Genomic DNA, 18,103 nt, shown 5'->3' with positions numbered 1-18,103 from the left:
TATTCCTTCAGCACACCCTTACTAACTGAAGGGAAGGGTTCGGGGGTGAGAGGAATCAGCCTGCTCAGCTGAGGGCTGGAGAGAGAACACCCATGGTGATGGAAGGCTTGGGCTTCTTCTTTCAGCCCAGCTAGACAGATGTCCTGGTAGTCCTTCTTCCAGCTGGGCTGGGATGGAGAGAGGGAAGGAAAGATCCTCCCGCTCTTTTCTCTTTTTAGTGTTTCTCCCTTTTCCTTTCTGTTTCCCCCTTCTTTCTCCCTTTCCTGCTCCCTATTCCATGCTTCCTCTTCCTCTTCCACCCTGCTTTCAGGCCTTGAAAACCACCCGCCATAGAAGCCCTGCCTCACCAGCTTTCCATCACCGTGGAACTGTGCTCTCTCCCTGGTGGCCCTTCCAAGGCTTCTGCCACCGATGTAACCTTTCTCCCATTTTTATGGAGAAGGCAGGGAGGCCATTCTATCAGGGTAGAGGAGGAAAAACAAAGGTGTGAATTCTGTTTTCAGCCGGGGCTTGGGGTGAGCCCCAGGGGAATGCTCTAGTACATTCCTTCAGTTACCTGGTGCCCACGTAGTCCTTAACTGTGTATGGTGGCCACCATTCTCCAAGAGCCTGATTTGCAGCATTAATCCAAGAGCTGGTTCTTTTATGTTTACATGCTAATTAGAGGAAATTTGGGAAGTAAGAAGAGTAAATATGAGCATAAAAAATACATCCATAGTCCCACCATATTTGAGCACCTTTTCTTTCAGTCTTCTGTCTGAAATTTTAAAATAGTATTTTATGGGGTCAAGATAAGGAAAACCACTATCATTTATTGAGTGCCATGAAGTGTGTCAGGTACTTTTAATACATTATCTTGAAGCCTCATGACAACCATGCAGGATATTATAAACCAGGCATTAAAACAGAGAAGTAAGTTGCTTAGGGTCACAGCGATAAGTGGAAAGGCCTGGTTTCAAACTCTAGTCTTTTGTATTGCAGAGCTCATACAATTTTGTATCTTTTTGTTTTCCCTGAATATTTTAATAGGAATTTTCCTATGGTTTTAAAATCTTTTCGTAAATAGCATTTTTAATAGCTATATAGTCTTCCAGCAACTGGATATATTATCTTTTTCCTATTGTTCCACTTTTATGTTTCCTTTCATGCAACTATTGATGATGTACTGAATATATTTCTGCATAAATCCTGGTCTTAGCTGTGAATTATTTCCTAAGGTTGGCTTTCTAAAATGGCTGGTTCTTAGTGCTCTCCCGAACCTTGCCTCAAACCCCTATCCTACCCTACCCTGCCTGTGTCCTCCCATTAACTGCCTGCCATCTCCCTTTATAGTAATGTTGGCCCTAGGTCTCATTCTATTGGATTTGCCACTAAAACTGACCTGGGCACCTTACCTTCAATTTCCCCTTCATTTCAGGACCCCTGGTGGGAGGTTTCTGGGAGGACGTGCCCCATTCTTCAGATTGGGCACCAAAGGTCCAGCGTGGTCTCTCCAGCAAGCATTTCTCCATGGGCAAATTTGCTTGCCTGCCATCCCAAAGTAGGCTGGCCCTTCCTCACACTGTCTTCACTCTCCTTGCAGCCCCCAGTCTGCAGAGCAGTGTCCGGCAGCGCTTGACGGAGCCACAGCATGGCCTAGGATCTCAGAGGTTGGTAGAGGGTGAGGCTGGCCACTTCTTGACAAGCCGGGTATCTCTGCGGCGAATGCGTAGCCTTTCATCTGGACAGTCTTTCAGTTCTGACGGCCACGGGACCAGCTCTCCACCTGCCTCTGCTTCTTCTTCCTGCTCCTCTACCACCGCCACCACCACCACCGCCACCACCGCCACCACCTCCTCCATCACCACCGTCCATGTCCACCCTGTTTATTACCACCACAGCACTTCCTATTTCCTCCAGATGGAGCCCCACCCTGACCCACCCCCTTCTGACAGCACCGCTGTGATGCCTGGGCATTCAGAGAGCTTGGGGTATCAGCTATCTCTCTTCTCTTTCTTTCTTTCCTTCCTTCCCTTTCTGCTGCCTTTACTTTGGCCTCTGCCTGCTGGCTGCTGCTTAGTCAGCTGTGGGAGTGTGTGCAGTGGGGCATCTTCTCCTTGTCCTGTCCTTTCCCAGCCCTGGGACTCCTTCTCAAGGGCAGCCTAACTCCCCACACCTTTCTTCCCTTCTCTGTTTGGGGTTTGCTGACTCTAACAATGAGTAACAACCCCCCTCCCTCATGGTTCCATAGCACTTTTGCCTAAACTATGCACTTTCATATCTATTATTTCAGTGGAGTCCTCATTTTCTTCTTCAACAAACATTTATTGATACCTACTCTGTGCCAGGCTCTGCTGGGCATGGGGATTCACAGATGATAGGATACAATCCCAGCCATCAAGAATTACAGTCTGGTCTGGGAATAGTACATAAATAATTATGGAACAATTTGCTAAGTGCTATGGGGGTGTTGAGGAAGGAGTGACTAACAGTGTGGACTTGGGTGGAACACTTCACAAAAGAGATGACATTTGTGCTAACATCCTGTGTGCAGGAAAGGAGAACGTGTATTCTAGGCTGAGGAAACATTATGTGCAGAGGAATGGAGGTTCAAGAGAATCTGACATATTTGTGGTTAGGACATTGGATACTCATATGTGTTGGTGGGAAGGGGTAGCAGATGAGGCTAGAATGATGAAGGGCTCTGAATGGCTAAGGGTTGGCCATTACCCTTTAGGAGACGGAGAACTGCAAAAGAGTTTCTACAAGGAAGTGAATTGGTCAGATTTGCATTTTAGAAATAACATGTTAATGGTCTGTATAAAAGAAAGAAGGGAGAGACAACAGGAATTTGAAAGTCATTGCAGTAGACCACTAGGCAAGGTAAAAGGTCTTGGGATGGAAAGGAAAGGATTAATTTGGTAACTGGCTCTGAGGGGTGAAGGAGGGGGAGGAGTCTAGATGACACCCAGATTTCTAGCTTGGGTGACTAAATGGAGGTAGTATACTTCATGGAATTAGGAAACAGAAGAGGGGAAACAGGTTTAGGAGTTTGGGATAAGAAAAGTTTTTAGGTGGGGCAGGCATTAAAATACTTTCAGCATAGGAAGTTAAGGCTCTGAAAAGTTAAGTAGTTTTCCCCAGGTCCCACCGCTAATTAGGAGCAGAACATAGATTAGAACTTGGCTTTCCGTTCCAGGACACTCTGTTGGATACGTTTGTCCTTCCACAAGTTCTTAGTAAGTGAACTGTGTGCTTTCTCCCACAGCTTGTTCTGGCAGTGATAGGGACTTTCTCAGTTGATACCTCAAGATGATAGGCTAGGGTCAGAGATACTTGCCTGGAACAAGCTTAGGGGACCCTCAGAAAGTCCCTATCCTCTGGAAGAACCTCTCATCTCTGAAGTTGTGACCACAGCCCAGTCCTGACCTCCAGGCTGCAGCCTGCTTACCCTGTTGCTTCCTTTTGGTCCTGCCTCACTCTGGATACCAATCTCTAGCTCTGACCCTTGAACCTCTGGATAGTTGTCCTTGAGGACATTCCTTTTTCTTTCACAAAGGGGCTGTCTTTACTAGTGTCATCACCCAGCAGAGCTGCTCATCTTCATTCTCATCCTCATTTTCATCCAAAAGCCTAGGCAGGGAGACTTCCCATCCCAACACAGATGGTGAGGACTGAGTTGGTTTGGGGACACTAGGAGATGCTGTGACCCTCATGCTCCAAAGCCCAAGTTGAGGCCAGTGGGGAGGGTGGGTGGGGAGGTACCTGCATCCACCTGGCCTGTTCACTACCTAATTTTCTTTTGCACCATGCACCAGAGGATCGTCTCTAAAGGCAAACAGGCTCTCTAGTAAGGTTAGTAGCTTGGGGTGGGAGCCCAAGGCAGCCCAGCCTTCGGGGAGGGACACCCCTGGCCTGAATTGTCTCAAAGATTCAGGGAGAGAAGTTGAGCTTGCCTCAGTGGGACTTTTCCCTCCTACATCTACCCAGGCTTCCTCCCAGGTTATTTTCTTGCTTTCACAGGTTATTTTCTTGCAATCACAGCTTTTAGTTGATGAGGAAGGCATAGGAGGATGGGAAACACAACCAAATGGGGCTGTGTGCCTGGTGGAGTGAGTCTGGGAAGATCCCAACCCTTTGACCTCTCTTTCTTGACATTAGAAAGGTGGGCTCTTAGGGTCTTCACCTCCTTAGCCTAGCGGTCCCCCTTTCCCAGTGTAGTTGCTCCTCAAAACTCCCTTGGCACCATGCTTGGTGGTTCATGTGTCTGTGGAAAAGGCAGGATGTGGAGAGGATCATCTTGGGGCTTATTGAAACGGCACATTTAGGCAGAAGCAAGGACAGCGTCAGATATTATAAAACCAAATATGAGACCATATATTAGTAAACACTAGAGTATGTGGCTGACACAGTAGTTGTGGAATGGTAGTTGGAGAGGGAATTGTTCTCTGCTAGACCATCTCCAGAAGGTACTAACCCATGGGGATGGCTACTTATTTGTTTCCTACTGAGAGTTAAACCTATAATAGCTGTGAGCCAACCTCCTACTTTTACCGGTTTTAGGCCTGGTGCACTCCCTAATTTTTGACCCACAGCCTCCTTCTTTCCAGGTCCTGTGGTGCACGCCGCTCCCACTTCCGACTCTTTCCCTTTGGCTTCCTGACTTGGATGTTTAAGCATTTGTCCTAGTCCTCTCCTCTGCCTCTACTGTGGGTTCTTAGGCCTCTGGGAAAGCAGAAGGAAGGTTAAGGGATTGGCAGGGGACCCTTATATCTGCCCTTTTGTCTGTTGAGGCAGGCGGGGTGGCATCTCGATTGGTCCATGGCCTTCTTAGGAATAGCCAGCCCCTAAAAGGGTCTCGACTTTTCAGACTAGCCTCTGTGTGTGCATGTCCAGTGTGCAGTGCCACGTCCCCATAACTCAGCCTTGCAAAGAAGCCTCTTGTGACTGGCCCACATATGGATCTTCCAGCTTGACTGGCCTCATTATCTTCATTCCCACAATACTGTCTACATTTCCAAGTGCTTTGCCAACAACAGTCTTGCAAGATAACTCAATTGGTATTATCATCATTTGGCCCAAAATTGAGGACCAGCAAGGTTAGATGACTTATTCAAACCTCACGCCGAGATGGAAATTGAGTCAGTCCCTATGACGTCTAGTGTGCAGCTCTTCTGAACCACTGCTTAAAGGCCAACATCCTGTCTCTCTGCACCTCCTCCATTCTCCCTGTCAGCAGAGCTCTGAAAAAGACCCCACCCTTCCTGCTGCTAGTTGATTTTAACTTTGAAACACGTCTCTATGACCCACTTTGAATTCTGTGAGACAGTTGGAAGAGGCAGTATCCTGGCCTTTTGGGGTGGGTGAAGGATTGTTTGCAAGGCTGTTCTAACCATTTCCTCCCCAGCCTAGGTCAGGCCCACTTACTGCATGTGCCCTATTTCTGGGGGCCTGGCCCAGACTGGATGTGTCCAAGGGTGTGACAGGAGTAAATGGGGGAGGAAGGCAAGGGAAGTGGTGATTCAGAGCAAGATGTGGGTTCTATATTAGCTTGGGGTTGAGTCCTAAGAAATCTAGCCAGCTATCGTGTTTCCTGGAAAATAAGACCTAGCCAGACAATCAGCTCTAATGTGTCTTTTGGAGCAAAAATTAGTATAAGACCCAGTCTTATTTTATATTATGTAGATAAGACCCAGTCTTATCTATTTTACAATCGTAAAATAAGACCGGGTCTTATATTAATTTTTGCTCCAAAAGACACATTAGAGCTGATTGTCTGGCTAGGTCTTATTTTCTGGGAAACACTGTATGGGATGGCAGAAAAGTGATTCAGGAAGATGCCCATGGGACTTAAGCCTATTGTTGCCCTAGTTTAGGGCCTGGCTATTCATTAGGGATGGGGCCCAGGCATTAGAAAGCCCTTTGCCCTACAGATGATTGGTATAATGACATTGGTTTTTGCTTTTTGTTGTCTGTTTCTTCTATCCCTATCACTCTTCCCTTTCTTTTTTTCTCTCCCTTTTGTCCTTCTCATTTCTACTTGTTTGTCCTTTTGCTTTTCTTCCTCCCCAATTTTATTGTCTTTTCTCTGTCTCTTCTCCAATCTATCCCCATTCCCTTTTCCTGCCTCTTCTCTCATCCTGTACTTATGGCCTACTCATCTTCCTTCTGTTTCTTATGCTTTCTCACCTGCTTGTTCATCCTGTTTTATCTTTCCTGCTCTTCTCTCCACCCCCATTTTCCTACTCCGTCCTGTCTTTTCATGTCCCTCTTTCCTCTTCAACATTCCCCTGTCCACCTGTCCTGTATATGTCCCTTTCTTCTTCTCTGCCCTGTCTTGCAGGGATTTGACCCATTCCGATTCGGAGTCCTCCCTCCACATGAGTGACCGCCAGCGTATGGCCCCTAAGCCTCCTCAGATGGTCCGTGCTGCAGATGAGGCTCTCAATGCCATGACTTCCAACGGCAGCCACCGGCTGATTGAGGGGGTCCACCCAGGGTCTCTGGTGGAGAAAATGCCTGACAGCCCTGCTCTGGCCAAGAAGTCCCTACTGTCGCTGAACCATGGGCTGGACAAGACCCACAGCCTGATGGAGCTGAGCTCCACAGCCCCACCTGGTGGCTCTCCACCTTTGGATTCTTCCCGTTCTCACAGCCCCAGTTCCCCAGACCCAGACATGCCGTCTCCAGTTGGGGACAGCCGAGCCCTGCAGGCCAGCCGAAATACACGCATTCCCCACCTGGCTGGCAAGAAGGCCGTGGCTGAGGAGGATAATGGCTCCATTGGTGAGGAGGCAGACTCCAGCCCAGGCCGCAAGAAGTTTCCCCTCAAAATCTTTAAGAAGCCTCTTAAGAAGTAGGCAGGATGAGGGTGGCAGTGGTGGGACAGCTTGTCTTTCCCTGGTCTTCTGCCTCCCCTTCCCTGCCTTCCAAGATACCTGGCCCCTAGAATGGGGCATGGGAGGGGTTGGCCCAGGGGCCCGGGCACTGTACATACCTGCCCCCCTCATCCTTGGATCCTTCAACATTATTTATTAACTGACCACCATGGCCTGCCTACCCTGCCTCCCTCCCATCCACGGGCTGCTGCTGTCACTCCCTCTCCACTTCAGTGCATGTCTTAGTTGCTGTCCCCTCAGCTACCAGCTCCACCTCTGGGGTCCAGCTTTTGTCTCTGCTGTCCCAGTTTCGAGGTTTGGTTTCTTGTTTTTCTCTGTCTCCTGCTTTCAGGCTCCTCCTTCCCACCACACCCCAACTTCCGCTAGCAGCTAAGTGGGAAAATAGGAGGAATAACTACTGATACCTGTGCCTCAGATGTGTTGCACCCCACCTACAATAGTTCTGTTTGCTCCAAACTGAGTCTTAGGGCCTAATATTTGAAGTTTGTTCTTTGGGAGTGTGGTGGGCCAGAGGGAATCTTGACCTGGAGCTCACTCAGGCCTCCATGAGTCCATGGGGGAGTGAAACCAATTCCCAGAGAACAAGCCACTAGAGAGTTTCAAAGAGAGGCCAGGCTAGAGGATAGATCGGGAGAGACTTCTCTTAGTTGGAGGAGTAGATGCCAGAGTTGTGGGCTACAAGGCAGTCACCTTTTCTCTCTCCTCTCACCCATACCTGCCTCTCTCATCCCTGCTCCCCCATACTGCAGGAGGGTTTGTCTATAAGAGGTGCTGCCCAAATGCTCCCTAAGCATCAGAACTCCCAGGGCTCAGGACAATCAGCTCCCCTGGCCATGGGAGTCTGTCATGATACAGGGCTCTAATGGGCCCTGGAGTTGTTGGGCAGGATGTTGCATTTGAACCAAAACAGTTTAAAATTGAAAAAAAAAAAAAATCTCCTGACTGAATTTCCCAAGTGCCTGCATCACATAGTCCCCTTGTCAGACCCCATTTTCATGTTACTGCATAGGCTGGGCCAGAGGCTCAAAAAGGACACAGCCGGTTTAGGGAAGGGGGTGGCTAAGGAAGAAGGTGTAGGTGAAGGTGGTTGTGTGACCACTTCCCCCCACCCTTCCCATCCTCTAAACAACTCTCCTTTACCTGTTTTTGCTATGGCTGTAAAGGTATTTTTACTCTGCCCCACTCCCAGACATGCCTTTACTCTGGGATCCTATTTTGGGCCTGAGGTGGGGGCACTTGGGGCTGGTCTTAGGTGGGGGTTAGGCTGCAGACTGCCTTGTACCTCCCGGACACCGTCACATGGGTTTTTCTGTGTTATTTCATAAGACTCTTTGAAGTCCAATAAAGCATGTAGGAGATTTTAACCTCTGCTGGCATTGACTCTCATTGTGTCATCTGTGCTGTCTGTGGCATAGCAGACAGGATGAGGAAGACTGTTTCTGCTCTGCCAAGGGAAAATGGAACTAGTACATATACCAAAAAGCTCTCTGGGTAAGAGTTACCAGATGAAATGGATGCCCAGTTAAATTTGAATTTGAGATAAACAGTAATGTTTTTAGTATAGTGTAATTATGTCCCATGCAATATTTGGGACACATTATTTTTATTTGCTAAAGCTGGCAACCCTGTCTGGGCCATCGTGACCTACCTATCCTATATCTGACCTATGACTCTTACAGTTACTTCGCAGGGAGGCTGGCATGCATCTGAAAGGTGTGTACTGCTGAAGAATTGTCTTGCAAGTTAAGGCTTCCCCCTTTACTATAAAACTATATATAAAAACTTACTTTTTTCTTAAAAGAATGAATGAAAGGTTTTAGGGAGGGGATGCCGCGAGATGCCTAACATTCAGTTGGTGTAGCCTAAATCAGAAGCTTCTACGTCAAGCTTGTATATTACATCTCATCTGTTCTTCCTCGCCACCTTCAACCAAGCCCCATCTATTCTACCTCCACAAGGCCGTATTGCTGGCCTTGTCTCCGCCACCATCCACTGGAGAACCCTAAAAGCAAGTGGGTTTTGGCCCTGCCCTTCTCAAAACTCTCCCAGGATAAAATCCAAATGCCACTGGCCGAGTCAGGCTGCCTTCCACCCTGACTAGGCTTTGAGCTGACCGAAGAGCCCACATCGGAGGGCAGTGTCGGGTTCACATAACAGCGGTCAAGACCACAAACAGTGTTTTGGATGGTTGTGAGGCAGGACCTAGGCAGCCTAGCCTAGGAAATTGACGACCCCCTCCGGGATACAACTGAGGCGGGTCCCGCGGTGCACAGGGGACTGTCTCTGGCTCCTACAGCTGGAGAACAAGAACCGGTCTCATTCAGCAAAGTAACCCCTACAAGGGGAGCCTGACCTTTAGCTAGCTACGGCATCATTATAATTTCATTTACATTGCAGCCGCACCACGAGGTCCGGAAGAGCCAAATGAGGAGGCAAGAATGGGGGAAGCTGAGGGTCCTACACGCTGGGAGGCAACTGAAGGCCATGTAGTGGGACGTCACCAAATCCTGACCCAGGGAGGTATACTGTTTTTAATACTAAAAGTCCTGGTTAGGACTTCCTCGGCGCGACTCAATCCCTGAGTTCGCCTGCACGACCCCCCCCAATTTGTCCTTTCATTTCAATAAATCTCACTTTCCTGCCTCTGTTTATTTTCTTTTTTTAAAGCGCGGAGACCACCTGATCACTGGTACTCCGGGTTGAGTCCTCCCTTGGACATCCCTGTGAGCCCCCAGAGACACTTGGGTGGTGGTTATTTCAAAAATACTTGAACCGTCTTGACCTTGACAGGAGCGTGCCGCCGCGAGCGGCCCCACACCCCGCGTGGGCTTTGCCCCCGCCCAACACGGCGGCGAGAGCACAGCGCTCGCGTCCCGGCCCCACCACGTCCCACGCAGCCGTGGGAGCCGCGCGGTCTTCGGGGCCGTGCGCAGACTTAGCAGGGCGGCGGGCGAGCAGCCTCCCCGGGGCGTGCCCACACCCGCTACTACCGTGGGGGCCGCGCGGTCTTCTGGGATCCGCCCACGTCCAACATGGCGCTCTCGGGCGAGGCCGACTTCCTGCTGCGTTAGTCCCGCCCACGGGCCTGGACGCTGGCAGCGTCGAACCACGTCATCCGTGCTGCGTCGTGCCCCTGGTGCGTCCCCGGCGGCGGGAGCGGAACGGAATTCGGATTGTGCGGTGTTCCTTCTCTGCGGGAGAAAGTGCACTGTGGCCCACTTCCACGGCCTGCACCCGCGCAGCCCCCGGAGCCCGACCTTTCGCACTCTGCCTTCTAGACCCCGCCGGCGCCTCCGCGCTGCAGCCCCGTCTCCAATCCCTCAGCGACTCGGCCACCAGCTGCGATGCATGTGATCAAGCGAGGTGAGAGGCTGGAGAGCACGGCGGGGTGGCGGGGCGCGGCCGAGGGGACGCGGCTGCCGCTGCCGGAGCAGTTAGCCGCACCCGCCCGCCTCCGCCGCTTCCCGCCCTGCCCGCCGCGGCTTCCCGCCCTGGCCTGCTGCCTTCCCTCCGCTTCCCCTCCCCCGCCCCTGCCCTGCAGTCTGCGCCCCTTTCACCTTGTCATCCTGCCACATTTCAAAAGAGGAACACGTCCTCTTTATCGAGTAGTTCTTGTGTCCGCCGAGCTCTTCCCAGGCGGCGTTTTATTCACGAGGAGCCCCCGAGGTACGATTATCAGCTCCCCTTCCGCAGATGAAGAAACTGCAACGCACAAGGCGGTTTGGTGACTGGTGCAAAGGCACCAGTAAGTTGAGGGTGAGGCCAGGGCTCGCACCCATGGCCGACAAAGGAGTTGATTTGAAAACCGTGGGGTTGGTGACCTGTCCTAGGCTCTGGGGAGGGAGGCGTCTAGGGAAAATGGGACTCTGTTCTACAAGGGCATCTGTCAGCTTCCTTGGTGCGGTGACAATAGGAGTGGACGAAAAAAACCCAGATCGCAGATAGACACCTCTCTCTGGAGTTTGCCCTTTGTAGAGACGGCTTGCCATTTGTCTCAGGAGTAGTCCCAGGGAGTTTGGGACAGTTCCTAGCTGTTCCTCCCCGTGATGGGAAGAGATACCGAATCAGACTAGGATGGCCAGGACGTCCTAGATGGACATCGAGGAAGAGCCAGTGCCTTGTACTCTTCCTCAACAGTTATTTCCTGTTCGCCTTGCTGAGTGCCTTTGTGCCAGACTTTTGCCTGGCTGTGTGAAATAATGCGAGGACAGAGTCTCTACCTTGGGGAAGGGTTTAATCGGCTTGAAAAAACAAGATCAAAATGTACTTTCAACAGAACCCTCTGAGCCAAGGAGGAACACGTTTTGAGTTTAATCCACTTGCCTGTGTTAAAGCAATAAAACCATTTCAACATTGTAGGTACTTAGTAAATACTGGTTGACTGGATGTTTTGTTCTTTAGGCTGTGCGTTTCAAAGATGGGACTACTTTATGCCCACGCTTAGCACTGGACCTGCCATGAATAAATGCTCAAAGAATGAATGAGAATGATTATTTTACAATGAAGGATATGATGAGTCCTGCGGGCAGGCAGGTAATTGATGTGATTGTGGCCGGGCGGTTTAACTATAGCCAGGAGGTGGAGAAGTGGACAGTGGTGACCCCTCTTCCTGTCTTTATTATCTTGAGAATATTTTCTGAATTTCCCTAGTCTCCCATTTTGGCTAATGAGACCAAAGACCAAAATATATAGTGTATTTTTATTGGTCCATTCCTGTGTTTGAGAGATGAGCATCGAGTTTTTTTAGATCTTTAGAAAAAGGTATGGAAGGATGAGGATACTCTTATGTAAATCTGTAAAAGATGAGTTGAAAACTTCTAGATGTAGTTTACAGGAATGGGTAACACTTCTGTGTTGAATTTTTAAACTTTTGGGTCCACTTTGAAATAGTGTAGTTTAAAAAGTACTACCCACAGTAAGCTCCAAAAGGTAGGGTTTATTTTGTTTCTCATTTCTTCGTAATTTGATCCAAATGGTTTTAGTAGAATCTTTCAGTATATTCTTCGTCAATTTTTGTTAATATACAAAATTGTGCTTAGATTTGTTTGTTTATTTTAACTTTGATTTTTAATGTGCTTAGGGATTTTCCCCCTTCTTATTTTTGGTATGCTGATGTAGTAGCAGACTAGCTCCTGTAGGTTTTGTTAATTGCAATGTAATTATTCAGGAAGGCAACGTAGTCAACCTGTAAGTATTTATTGAATGTAAATATCTTGCACTATGAGGGAAATATTAGAGGGAGAAGGCAGCTCTGTCTTCAGAGATCTTAGGATAGTTAGGGATATAGGAATAATCGATATGAAAATTGATAGATAACAGAAGGGAATAATAGTAGATGAGTTTTTCTTATCTGCTATCTTGAGCTATTTTTCTTGATGGGAGAGTATATTATTTAAGGAAGAAGACCAGGGTTAAAAAATAAAAGTTGAGAACCATTGGAATAACTGCAGTGAAACAAAGTTGTAAAGTATGCTTTCGAATTAAGTAGTATATATAGTGTTTTCAAAATTTTGGATTATAGCCAGGTATAAAAATTACGTTTTACATCATGAGTTAGTGCAGTGCACATGTGTGTATATGCAGTGTGATCAAAATATACAGTGAATGTTTAAATTAAAAAAATTTATTACAGTAAAAGACACACTGTCATTAATCCCCCTCAAAATGCTCCACCTTGCTTCCAAAACACTTACCCTATTCTTGTCACTTTCTGAAGGAGTTCTGAAAGTCTTCTTTTGTGAGTGTCTTTAGTTGTGCTGTTGTGGCTGCCTTGAATCGATTTAAAACGCTGACCTTTCATGGTCCTTTTGACTTTGGGGAAGAGCCAGAAGTCTCATGGTACTAGATCTGTGAATAAAATGTATGAGAACACAGCCTAATGTTTTTATTTGACAGAAATTGCCATACTAGAAATGATGTGTGACACGGAGCCTTTCTGTTGTGATAAAAAAAATACGGTGAATGTTGCTGGGGAGTGCCATCCAATGGAAAGGCAGGGATCTTCAATATGGGAAGCGGCATATTGAACGTTAGTAACAGTGTGTGACGTTTCAACTTAGTGCAGTTAGTCAGGTGTGAGGTACGGTTGAGAGAAGGTGTGTTTTAAAGTGTGCCATAAATCATCCTCCATCATGACAATGCTCCTTGCCACACATTCACCGTATTGTTTGATCACACCTCATGTGTATGAGTTCCTGAACTCATTCTAGAAAAAGTGCTACATCCCTCATTGCTGAATAACACTACGGTCACATTTGAAGTACTCGCCTTGGGAAGCTATGCACCGATGCCAGTGCCTATTCCACCCTTCAAAGCAATTGTGGAACTCTCTTTTGGAATGGTCATCAGAGCTGTTGTCCTATTACCCTTGATGTCTTGAATATCATCAAAATGTCTTCCTTTCAATATTTCCTTTATCTTCTGGTAAAGAAAGAAGTCTTTGGGGGCCAGATCAGGTAAGTAGGGAGGATGTTCCAATGCAGTTATTTGTTTACTGGCTAAAAACTCCCTCACAGACAGTGCCGTGTGAGCTGGTGCATTGTCGTGATGCAAGACCCATGAATTGTTGGCGAAAAGTTCAGGTCGTCTAACTTTTTCATGTAGCCTTTTCAGCACTTCCAAATATTAAACTTGGTTAACTGTTTGTCCAGTTGGTATAAATTCATAATGAATAATCCGTCTGATATCAAAAAGGTTAGCAACATCATTGCAACAATTTCACGAACTTAATTGTCAGACTTTGTACATAAAACTGAAACCAGTTTGCAAAATAACACCTATAGTATCCATTTGCACACTGATAATCTCTTTTCTATTCCAGATTGTTTGTCTATCCCTTTCTTCTGCCTCCCTCTCTAATCCCCTTTACAGCCCACTGTATTTTACAAATATATGTGGATACTGTGCTGGGCACTGAGATTACAATGGTGAGTGAGCAGATATATTTCCTGCTTTCAAAAATCTTGGATTCAGGGGCCAGCCCGGTGGCTCAGGTGGTTAGAGCTCCATGCTCTTAATTCCGAAGGCTGCCTGTTCGATTCCCACAGAAATTGGGCCCACTGGCTGTCAACCACAAGGTTGCCAGTTGGATTCCTTGAGTCCCGCAAGGGATGGGCAGTGCTCCCTGAAACTAAGATTGAACACGGCACCTTCAGCTGAGCTGCTCCTGGATGGCTCAGTTGGCTGGAGCGCAGGCTCTCAACCACAAGGTTGCCAGTTGGATTCCTCGAGTCCCACAAGGGATGGTGGGCAGCACTCCTTGCAACTAAGATTGCACACGGCACCTTGAGCTGAGCTGCCACTGAGCTCCCAGATGGCTTGGTTGGATCGTGTCCCCTCAACCACAAGGTTGCCAGTTGGATTCCTCGAGTCCCGCAAGGGATGGTGGGCAGCGCTCCTTGAAACTAAGATTGCATACAGCACCTTGAGCTGAGCTGCCGCTGAGCTCCCAGATGGCTCGGTTGGATTGCGTCCTCTCAACCACAAGGTTGCCGGTTCGACTCCCGCAAGGGATGGTGGGCAGCGCCCCCTGCAACTAGCAACAGCAACTGAACCTGGAGCTGAGCTGCGCCCTCCACGACTAAGACTGAAAGGACAACAACTTGAAGCTGAATAGCACCCTCCACAACTAAGATTGAAAGGACCTCAACTTGACTTGGAAAACAAGTCCTGGAAGTACACACGGGTCCCCCAATAAAGTCCTGTTTCCCTTCCCCAATAAAATATTTAAAAAAAAAAATCTTGGATTCGTTTTTCCCATTTAAAAAAAGCTCTTGCACCTAACTGAATTCAACCAACAGAGGATTTGAAATTTAAAAGTACTAGGAAATGAAGCAGATAACATCTGTTGTGGACAACTAACCCAAGATTCCAGATGAACCCTGTATAATCTACATCTTCATTTTTTTTCCTTACTTGAGTTCCTATCTCACGGATAATATGAGAGGCTGAGCATTCATTATAATAATTGTTTCATTTTTGCCTTAATTTTGGGAAGATAACATTAGGCACCATCTTTAAACCTACTCAGGTCAAAATCTGTAACTGGTTACTTATGTAGTCAAGGATGTTTAATACCTGACGATATCAATCCTAGTAAAGAGACTAAATTTGGAAAATACTTTTTCCTTGGGCAGGTATGACAGTAAATACATACATACATACATAATCATACATGCATGATTAAACAGTTATCAAAAACCTTAGAGGAAATTGCTGGAGCTACCTTTAAAACAGTAACCAACAAGGAAAAAAATCTTTACATTTCTTTGCACGCGTTTATTAGACAGTAGAATTTTCCTGACTATATCCTAGCTAAACAAGGTGAGGTTTGCTCTGTGTTAATACCTTTTGTTGTACTTAGATAAAACACTTCTAGTGAAATAGTGGTGGAACTAAATAAAATCCCAGCACAAGCCAAATGATTACAGTGCTTACTGACACCTCATGATTCTTCATCTTCAGTTGAGTGCCCTCAGGTATTGCCTCCTGGTTCAGATCGATTCTGCAAATTGGATTTAGTATTTTCACTATTACAGGAATTTTTTCTATTATAAAACTTTGCGTATCTCAGTGTTATAAAGACACCACTCTGGTGGTTGCTCAACATTTTGAGATGATAACTAAGGCCTATGAGATTTCATAGGAGAAACCTCAAGTTATTTGCTCTTAAACATGAGAGTAAACATTCCTCTGTTCTGGTGCTCTTCTTGCTCAGATGTGGCCTAAGACTCCTAAGAAAAAAATAGAAGCTCTTTCCCTGTTATGTGGGACATGACATACCAGGAATGAGCCTTCCTGGCAATGAAGGATCCACAATACTTTTAATAACTGACAAATGTCACTTTCCATTTTGGTAATGCGTTCAAGGAAGGATCTTGATCAAAAAGGGAAAATGTGAAAAATATAAATGGAGCGAATTTAAAATGGAGTTGGAGCTGCCATTCCAGAGGAACTGACTTAAACATCTTACTCTCCAAACCTTTGGAATGTTAAAACTGGGCGGAAACCTTTGGACTGGATCTAAAGCAGCACTGTATCCCAGACAACTGTTTGCAAAGATAACAAAGCTGATACAGTGGCTACTGGACTGAAAATTAAAAACATTCTTTAGAATTAGCATCACTGTGCTAGCTTATCTGTACCTATAAAAATTTCTTTTATTTATGTAATTGTCCCCCTTCCCTTTGTCATAAATATCCCTTGCCTTTGCCTTCTAATGGGAACACTTATTTGGGTTTCTGCCCGAATCAGAGCTTCCAGAATATCTATTCTATTGGATCTCAAATAAATGCTTATTGCCTCTCATTTTGGCCTTTTATTTTTAGGTTAAGAAACTGATTGTGTGGGTTGCCTAAGGTTAAAGCTATTTAGTGGTTGGATATATCCAATATTCCTGGTACGAGTAAATAAAGGTGAGATGAGCTGCTATTTGAAGTTAAACTAAGGATAATAGGATTTTTGTTAGGAAGGACAAAGAGGAATATGATCTAAGTCCAAACATCAGAAAGTACTAACTAGATAAGGTCTGTGTATTGGCTTCCATATGCCCAAACTATTAAAACTAAGTTTGCCTCTGGAAGATTGTCTTGGATTACAAATAGAAAAGAACTATTTTATGTGGTGTGAAGTAAATTCAAAATCAATTATTACCCTAGGAGAGTATGTAAGCCAACTTTATCATGAAGTGTTAGACTGCAGATAGGTTTATAAGTCATTTAGCATTCAGTAAACATTTGGATACCTACTATGTGCTAGGCTTTGGTACTTTGGGCATTGCAAATAAAATAAAACATGCAAATGTTTTTTTCTTTTGGAAGTTATATTCTAGTGGATGGGTGGGAAGAATCACAATAAGTAGATATAATCCTTATCTGTGGTTTCACTTTCCATGGTTTCAGTTGCCCACGGTCAACTGGTCCAAAAGTATTAAGTGGAAAATTCCAAAAATAAACAATTCATGTTTTAAATTGCACGCTGTTCTGAGTAGTGTGATGAAATCTTGTGCCATCTGGCTCCATCCCACCCGAGATGGGAATCATCCCTTTGTTCAGCATATCCATGTTGTATATGCTACCAAGCTGTCTCGGTTGTCAGCTTGACCGTTGAGGTATGACAGTGCTTGTGTTCAAGTAACCTTTATTTTACTTAATAATGGCACCAAAGCGCGAGAGAATTGAAGTTGGTGATTTGGATATGCCAAAGGGAAACTAAAGTACTTCTTTAACCTTTTCACTGCATTAATTGATTTCAAATTCTCCAAAATGTGTCAAAGTCCACCGAAAATTATTACAGTATTTATATTTTTAAGTAAATACAGTTAAGGTGCTGCGTTTTATTAAAGTGATTAAACCATACAACTTTCCTATTATTACTCATTCTTGAAAAACACAAAAATATAGAAAAATGTACATCTGTTTTCTTAAACTTTCTTTCTGGAACACTGAGCTCGTGGGGTAAAGTCAAATGCCGCAGTCAACGGCATGGAGATATCATTCGATGATATCCGAACGTCACAGCGAAAATGTTAAACTGAAAAGCTGAACGTTTTTTGGCATATCGTATATTGAAATTGCTAAGATCCACAGTAATATTGAATCATCTTGTACGTGAAATTGTGGAGAAGGAAAAATCCGTACTAATTTTGTCATCGCACCTCAGAATGCGAAAGTTACGACCACAGTGTGTGATATCTGCTTAAGACGCAAATGACATATTTTTCGATGGAAGATATGAACAGAAAACGTTCTGATTCACGGCGAATTGTTGCTCCAGAAAGCATGAGCTTATCTATATTAACTTCATCAAGGGATCCTATGAAATGAGTGACACCAAGCCATTTATTGTAACTAGAAGATGGTCACATTCAAGAATAGGTTTGGACTGAAAATATAAAGATTACTGGGAGCCTGTTTCTGCTGAGGAAGAAGCTGCTGCCATGTTACCATAGAGTTGAAGAAGTTGATTAAGGAGAAAGGTATGCATATATAGGAAAAAGGTATGCATGTATGGTAGGAAAAAAGTATGCATAAGGTTCGGTAATATCTGCGGTTTCAGGCATTCACTGGGGGTCTTGGAATGTATCCTCTGGATGAAAGGGGACTGTACATAAATAAAATATATAGCATGTCAGATGACAATAAGTGCTATAGAGAAAAGGGATAAGAAGAACAAGACTGTTTTGCAATTAAAATAGGGTGATTAGTGAAAGTGTCATTGAGAAGATG

At 45.8% G+C, this 18,103-nt stretch overlaps 2 protein-coding genes across 10 annotated transcripts in view; both read left to right on the top strand.

The window, feature by feature from the left end:
• Positions 1–8,253, top strand: part of STIM1 (stromal interaction molecule 1) — a 181,205-nt gene extending 172,952 nt beyond the window's left edge. The window contains exons 11-13 of one of the 7 annotated variants that reach the window (XM_081062334.1): positions 1,583–1,649; positions 3,798–3,834; positions 6,323–8,253. In XM_081062334.1, the coding sequence (XP_080918460.1) occupies positions 1,583–1,649; positions 3,798–3,834; positions 6,323–6,367 (149 nt within the window). In that variant the 3' untranslated portion in view covers positions 6,368–8,253. Of the gene's footprint in view, positions 1–1,582; positions 1,971–3,797; positions 3,835–6,322 lie in introns of all 7 variants that reach the window. The other 6 variants (XM_081062332.1, XM_081062329.1, XM_081062331.1 and 3 more) reach the window with 6 other exon arrangements.
• A 1,637-nt stretch (positions 8,254–9,890) lies between these two features.
• The window catches only part of RRM1 (ribonucleotide reductase catalytic subunit M1), a 35,873-nt gene continuing 27,660 nt past the window's right edge, over positions 9,891–18,103 (top strand). The window contains exons 1-2 of one of the 3 annotated variants that reach the window (XM_081062961.1): positions 9,992–10,241; positions 11,280–11,411. Coding sequence is in view for 1 of the 3 variants with exons in the window: in XM_081062960.1 (XP_080919086.1) it covers positions 10,223–10,241 (19 nt within the window). In the remaining 2 variants the exon portion in view is untranslated. Of the gene's footprint in view, positions 10,242–11,279; positions 11,412–16,219; positions 17,854–18,103 lie in introns of those variants that run through there. The other 2 variants (XM_081062960.1, XM_081062962.1) reach the window with 2 other exon arrangements.

The sequence above is a fragment of the Rhinolophus hipposideros genome, assembly GCF_964194185.1.
Source record: "Rhinolophus hipposideros genome assembly, chromosome: 10".
NCBI classification, from domain to species: Eukaryota; Metazoa; Chordata; class Mammalia; order Chiroptera; family Rhinolophidae; genus Rhinolophus; species Rhinolophus hipposideros.
Note: the sequence above shows the minus strand (reverse complement) of the source record. Positions and strands in the feature narration are given on the sequence as shown.